At 46.3% G+C, this 7,507-nt stretch overlaps 1 protein-coding gene across 1 annotated transcript; it reads right to left on the minus strand.

Annotated features, from left to right (window-relative positions):
* Nucleotides 1–297: 297 nt before the first annotated feature.
* Nucleotides 298–2,614, minus strand: LOC132324567 (cystatin-like). The gene is made up of 3 exons (XM_059840790.1): nt 2,321–2,614; nt 1,715–1,828; nt 298–703 (listed from the first exon to the last, which is right to left on the minus strand). The coding sequence occupies exons 1-3, from the start codon at nt 2,597–2,599 to the stop codon at nt 626–628; spliced, it is 471 nt and encodes a 156-aa protein (XP_059696773.1). The 5' UTR covers nt 2,600–2,614; the 3' UTR covers nt 298–625.
* Between the last annotated feature and the right edge of the window lie 4,893 nt (nt 2,615–7,507).

Genomic DNA, 7,507 nt, shown 5'->3' on the forward strand with positions numbered 1-7,507 from the left:
GGAGCCTCCTCCTTCCTTACAGCCTTAGAACAGTACAGCAGCCAGCACCCAAAACCATTACAGCTTCAGCTAATCTTCCCAAGATCAAGAGCTCTCCAAAGCAGAGTTCCTTCAGTGAAAACAGCTAAGCTTCCATCTTTTACTCAAAATCAGAGGCCAAGCTAAGGAACAAGCAGGAATGGTTTGTCTCCCCTGTGATCAGGACCCAAAATTCCTTCTCATTCCATTCTTAGGTGACAACTAAAAGCAAACCCTCCCTCCAAGACGGCAGAAGATCAAAGAAAACCACACATCATGGCAATTATTAATTAAGTTTTTATGTTTACAGTAGTCACTTAACATGGATACCAAGAGGTTTTCGTAAGAATTCTGATACTGGAGTGAATTCACTGGGAAAGCTGTAGAAGACCAAAACAGCTGCTCTAAAATAGTCATTCCAAAGAAGAAATAGTTGAGATCATACTGTGCTTTAAAAGTGAAGTTACATGGTTTAATTTGCATAGCACAAGCATACATCAGTAGCCAAGTTACAGGATTTGATAGAGCCCATCTCCATTTATGTTATTGCCTTTTTCTTTTCAATCTGAACAACTGGTTGCTGGTCTCTGCTGGACTCTAGGCAGGCTTACTGGCATTTGCTCTCCAGCAGCTCCACTTGGTTTATCCAAGGAACATTCAACACTACAAACTTGCAAATGGTGTGCTAAGGAAAGAAAGAAAAATGTAGTTAGGAAGATGAGAGCATGAAACGGTGTCATTTACCACTGTTCTTCACTCCTGTGGTTCTCTACATTTGCCCTCTCCAGACAAGTATTCTGGAGCAGCACTCTAGTCCTCAGAGCGACTCACATCTCTTAAATAAACCCTAAGAAATAAAGCTGAGCAGTCAGCACTGCTGACAATCAGGTTATCTCCTTTATCCACTCACAGAGGAAAGCTTTCAGCATGGATAATACCCACAGGCACAGCTAAGCCATGTGTGACAAATCACTGCAGTTGCCATAATGGTACACACCAGTTTCATGCTTCTCTTAGGTGCAGATATGCCTCTCACACATGCAGGAATAAAGGGCACATACATCCTGTTGCTGCCATCAACAGAAGGAATGAGGCACTATGGAAAAACTCCGGCCAGATGAAGGCAGATATGTTTGGTGCTCCCACCGAAAGAGCTCAACTACTCATTACAAAATGCCTGTGTAACTGTTTGGTGGGCACAGGGAGATGGTGTGATCTGCTTCTTTTGGGCAGCGCTTTGCCCAAAGTTCTATTCACAGCAATACAAATCCCACAGGAAAGCACGCCAAGCACGCTTACATCACCATGGGAAAGAAGAGATGAGAATTCTATGGGGACTGAGGATCCTTGGACTGAGAGCCAGGAGGCCTGTGGGCCTGACAGAGCTTCCTCCACGTACCCTTCTGATCCAGACCACGACTGTGTCTTAAGAGGACTGAGACACCTGCACTGCTCTGGCCTGAGCCCCACTTAAAAAACAGCCAAAAGGCCCTGCCTTCTCTGACATCAACTTGCAAGACAAGTTCTGCAAGGGCAAAACTTGCTTTGCCCTGTAAAGTATAAAGGCATAAGGTCACTGATGTTGGCTGAGGCAGACAGGGGACAGTGACCACAGCCATCTGTATGAAACCAGCCAGAGGGAAAGGGTTGGAAAGAGGGAAGGGTGGGGGTCAGCAGGCTGTGCCCTGGAGCCTACCTTGGCCATCTGGGGCTCCTCGTGGAAAGCACAGTGCTGGATATCAGTTGCTGGCTTTGTGCAGGTTGTCCGGGCAATCTCCACTTCCATTATGTACTTGACTCCAGCCACGATCTGCAACAAGACAAGTCGGCAGAGGCGACTTTACTCACAGCACACGGAGAAGGGCTCTCTGCCGAGAGAAGAAGCCTGGCAGGAAGGCAGACAGCGATCCTGTTACAGGATGGAAAACAGACTGTGAAAGTGCAGAGGGAATTTTATGTGGCAACCTCCACTACAGAGGCACTTGGCACCTCCTTACAAACAGGAAACAAAATCCAAGTAAACATGTCCCACAAAGCAGCTTCCTTAGCAATAAACAGAGACACGTGTTAACTCATGAGCAGCGCAGGGAAGTCACTGGGACCTTCCATAATACGCAGCACTCAAGGTCACCCAGACTATGACAAGCCAAAATATAAAAATAGGCCTTTTATTCACCTTCTGTGGGGAAAAAACCGGACAGCTTGCAGATGCCCCCAGGCTAGCGCTCTGCCCTTTTTGCACAGGAATGCGGCCGGCCTCACTCCCAGCCCCTCACAGAGAGTGCCGCCCGCGGTCTCTCACCTGCCTCCGGGCGCTGATGACCCGCACCACCCGGCTGGAGTACATGTCATTGCTGGCCCTGTTGTACGCCGTCATGGCGAACTGCAGAGCCCGCTCCAGCCCCTCATCGTTCTCGGGGTCCTCGACAGGCTGCGGGGCGCCCACCAGCGGCGGGCGGAGCCCGGCGCCCCGCACGACGCCGGCGAAGAAGAGCAGAGCCGCCGCCAGCAGCACCACCAGAGACACTCTATCGGCCGCCATAGCTGCGTTCTGCCAGCTCCCCCTCACGGCCGCCGCCATTTTAAAGCCGCGGGGCGGGGCGGGCCCGGCGGTGTTTTGGGCCGAGCCCCGGCCCGCCCCGCCCCGGCCGGGAGCCCCCGGCCCCGCCGGCGTTGGCCGAGGGCTTCCGGAGGGTCGGGGGGGAGGGGGGGGGCAAAGCGGAGGAGGAGGAGAAGAGGAGAAGAAGAACGATGATGATGATGATGATGATGATGCTGCTGCTGCTGCTTTCCCGCACGGGAAGTTGGAGGCTTTTTCCAGACTCTGCCTCCTCGTGGGTTATTCTTGTGTTTATTTCCCTCTATTGCAAAGGGAAAATAAAAGCCACAGAGCATTTTAAGCTACCGGTGTAGTGTTCCCAGCACACAACACCTTGAGTAATTTCCTAGCTCTGCCTCCGCAGCGCTGGTGTTGCCTCACCTACGCTTCGAGGGGCCGAGGCGGCTTCCCAGACAGACAGCTCTGCTTCCCGTCTGCTCCCTAAATACCAACATTATCTCCCTCATCCCATCAGGAACCCTAAGTTTGGAAAGACAGGACTTAATATAGCATGAGGGAGCCAACTCTAGTGAGATTTAAGACTTCATGGAATTGTTAGGCTGAGAGAGGAGGAGGAGGAGGTTTTGCACCTGAATATCCACAGCTTGCCTTGTAATGGGAAGGGCTTGTCTGCTGCCTGGAAAGGCTGCCTGCATGCCAGCAATATCCAGCATGGAAAAATCCCTGCAGCTGGCAACAAGCTGAGCTATCAACACTGACAGGACATTGGGGTCATTCTTGTAGCAAAAGAAATAATAATAGAATGGCTTGGGCTAGAAGGGACCTCAAAGATCATTTCACTCCAAGCCCCCTGCCATGGACAGGGATACCTTCCACTAGAGCAGGCTGCTCGAAGCCCCAGAATGAACACCACCAAAATCACCTGCAGACACCCAAACAGAAACAAGCTGCATTTGTTGACTATTGCCAGTCCAAACCCCATGAAATCAGGACTTGAAACAAAGCAATTATGAGGAGAAAAAAAAGGCTTGGCAAAAAAATTATGTTCTGTTGAATAAAGTGCACCTGGTTCATGAAATAAAGCTGCATTTTGTCCATTTGTGTCTGCAGGGTGCAACAATCTTGCTCTATCAGAGGTGCTTTTTTAAAAATATAAAACAGAAATTCATTAATAACCAGATAAACAAAGAAGCTGGTAATTAAAGAACTTACTAAGCAGCAGAAGACTAATGACAACATTGCAAAAGTTTGTAATACTGTGTGCCATCAGCATAACTAGAAAAGTAGTGGTTTAGCATCTTCTTTTGTGGTTGATATTTGACCAATATGCAACATATTTTCATATGCCTTTTTGTCTGTTTCAATTTCACTCAGGACTGGTGAGCTTTTTATGATACCAGGCTTACTAATTTCTCCATATAACTGCTACATCCCATGTCCTTTCTCTTGACGTCCCTCATCTGTCTTTCACCATTCAAAAATATAGTTGTCAAACATGAAAATTTCACAACCATAACCTTTCACAATTTTTACAACTGTAAGCATTACAATATGTGATGATGTGCAGGAAAACCTTCAAATAAATGTTCTGTAGCCTCCAGCCAAAGCTTCTGTATGGGCACAGAGATCCTGTAAAGTACAGTCAGTGAGGCTACTATCCAGTTGGAGAGTTATATGGACAGCTCTGTGTCTGTGGGAGTGAAAGATAAAATGCCCCCTTGAATTCGTTGGAAAGATTTGTAGGATCAAGCCTACAAAGACAGGGACAACAGAAATGGCAGATGGAAGCTGGATGACAACATCAATGGGTAGTGTTACTGTGGGCCAAGTCCCCAGGGTAGTTTTCAGAGCACAAAAATAAACCTGGAGGCTTGTGTTCTTAACGGAAAGAGTATCTTTAAATGTGTCAATTTCTCCACTTTGCAATTCCTAAGGTGTACACAGGGTAATTCTCTGAACACACTTCCAGAGTTTGGTTGAACTTCCCAGAAAAATCTCCACTGTGGCAGCCCCTCACGCTTTATCTGAGAACCTCCTCTCCAGGCCTGCTATCTGCATTTGTCTAAAGATAACAGCTTTCCTTTGGCTGGTTCCTGCAGGGCTGGAAAGCACAGCCTGCAGAGCTCTAATCTCGGCATGGCTCTCACAAGGAGGAACAAGGGCTTTTGTCGTCACCCAGTAATGAGATAGCAAACCTCAGATCATGAAAAATAATCACGCTCCCTACAGGTAGGAGATTACCTTTGAAATATCTCAGACCCAATACACTCTAAATGCCTTTTTAATCTGCTTTTTGACTCCTTTTTAAAAATCATCAATCATAAATTAAGGTTAGATGTCCAAGTTTTCCTCTGTCAAACTGGCAGTCAGATCATAAGGTAATATAATGACTATCAAAGTTTGCATATGTTCACATGAATCCCAGGGGCTCCAAAAAAAAAGGCCTCTTGAGCAAGACAGTCAGCAGTTTATGAGTTGGGTCTGAGAGTGATTCAATACCAAAGGCAAAACTATTTCACTGCAGTAGAAGAGTATCCTCTGCTTATGGAAACAAAGCCATCCCATATGAGCTTATTCAGTGATGGTGGGAGAAAGAGTCTCTTGAGACTCATGGTCACCACTCCCTGCTGTGGCATGCAGAGGCGTTCTTTTTCAGGAGAGGAATGAAGGCAATGCCATGACTTGTCCCTGCACAGAAAACCAGGTTTCTGTCTTGTCTCTCAGCTTCAAAAGAGTGGCCTCTGAAATCCAGACAGCTGATTTGAAAGTGCCCAATGAAATAGGACACGGCCACATCTCTACTGGATCTACACACACCTTCACATACTGGCGAGCTCTTGCCACAAGCCAAAAGCCAGTAGTGGCTTTTCTGGATAGGCTGCAAGGTGATTGCTCAGCTGAAAAACAGTAAATGCCAGAAGAGGCTTCAAGGGCACCAAAGGGCTGCTCTGAACATATTTCTGTGCAGGCAGTACAACTGGATTAGTAAAGACCCCCCTCTCAAGTTCAAAGACTCCTAAATAAGCTTAGCACTTAGTGCTGAGTGCACCTTTTGGACAATTCAGTGGAAATAGAGCTATTGGGAAACACAGGCTCTCAGTCTGGGTGTTGAGCCCTCTTGAAAGCCTTAGATTTCTTGGGAACAGGAAAAACAACTAACAGAAAAGAAGTGCAGGTAGCACTGAGGGCTGTTCATTCACTGGTGGTCACTTTTAGGAATTAAGTGCCAAACATCTCCCAGCACTGATCTCAAGTAGGTCAATGATTATCACCCTGCAGACAGGTCGGGACCTAAACAGCCCTCTGCTGAGCCCCAAGCTGCTCACATCACTTGTGGGGTGACAGCAGCACCTGCTTTGAATCCCTTTCTCTTATGCTATTGCAGAAGATAATCTGCCTCTAAGAAATGGGTATTCACTTGCAGACATCTGCTTAGTAATTACTGCAGTTAATCTGCCCTTATGCCCATGAGGGGAGGCATTGCTGTTTACACACAAGCAGTAAACAAAGTAATTGGCAGCAGGAAAAGCTGCATTTCAAATAACTGGATGCAATCAGTTATGGTCAGATTGTGCAACTGAAACAGTGAACCCACAGTACTGAAAGTGGGTGCTGGTTTAAGTGAAGTACTGGTGCACTTGGGATTTTAGCAAAAAATCCCTCTGCAGCAGAATCCTTTTTTTTTACTCTGAGAATAATAAATACCGGCACAGCAATACCATATATTCAAAATTATCACCAGAGATTTTCTACAATCTGGTGCCTTTGATCGCTACATTAGCTTGTATTTACTAAGAATAGTTTAGCCATTCTCTTTTCCCTGTATTCTTTATCTTATGTATTTGCCTCAGCCTGCAGGAGAAGTAGCTTAACTGTGTGAGATTTGTGTTCATTAGTTCTTATTGCATGTTTTTTTCTTCCCCAGGAATTGTTTCCCAGAGCTCACAAGAAAATGAGTTCTGTCCTTGGTCTCCAATCCAACCCAAAGCACGGATTGCATGTCTAAGCTTAGCTTCTGAGGAATACCAGTGACTTCACATGACTAAGAAGAAGCCTTAAATGAAGTGTATGTTTGTGTGCTGTGCAGAAACTGGCCCTCCAGCAGCCTTCTGGGATACTAGACTGGGATACAAAGAGTATCCCAGTATACTCTGAGGCTTTGCAGATCCCTGAAAGCCCAGAAGGGAAATCAGTAGCACCATGTCCATGCAGAGTTCCCCCAAGCTCCCCAGGAGCTGGTTCACAGTCACACCACTCTTGTTCTCTCCATAAATCAAATAATTTCTCTCCTCCCTCAGCAACAGCTTGTAATGTAACTTCACTACTTCCAAGTCCAAGGGCTTCAGGGCATAGCATGAATTTGAGTCTTCACTCAGCATGGTATCACGCTTTAAATACATATTTGTGTGAAGGCCTTTTTTCAAGAGCTAGACTACAAAGCCCTAATCCTTGCAAAAACACACAATTAAAATGCCATCCAGGACCTCAAGTTTTTGTTGGTTCAAGTCAACTCCTCTGCTGTGATGCCAGCAGAGCCAAGCCAGATGCCAGACTGCTTTGGATTGCATGGCTCTGCACTGACATGGAGTTGCTTTGTTTTTTTCATTCTGGGGTTGGGGAGGTGTGTTTGACTTTTTGTTTGCTTTTGTTCTTTTTTTTTTTAAGAGACAATTGTTGTGCTCTCAAATAAAAGATTTCTTATTGAAAGACAAATCAGTGATGCATAGCCTGGACATTTTCACAATTCCCATCTACAACCAGAGGTACAACCTCGTTTTAAGCTTTGAAGTGATAGCAGTTCCTGTCTGTCCAGCCTTTTAGAGCAGAAAATTCTGCCTGGTTAAGGCTTTATTGCACGGAATGGGGAAGCAAGACTTCAGTCTATGAAACATTTGAGTGCTGAGAACAGCCTGTCCTCAAGGGGCTGAC

The sequence above is a fragment of the Haemorhous mexicanus genome, chromosome 3 (assembly GCF_027477595.1).
Source record: "Haemorhous mexicanus isolate bHaeMex1 chromosome 3, bHaeMex1.pri, whole genome shotgun sequence".
NCBI lineage: Eukaryota > Metazoa > Chordata > Aves > Passeriformes > Fringillidae > Haemorhous > Haemorhous mexicanus.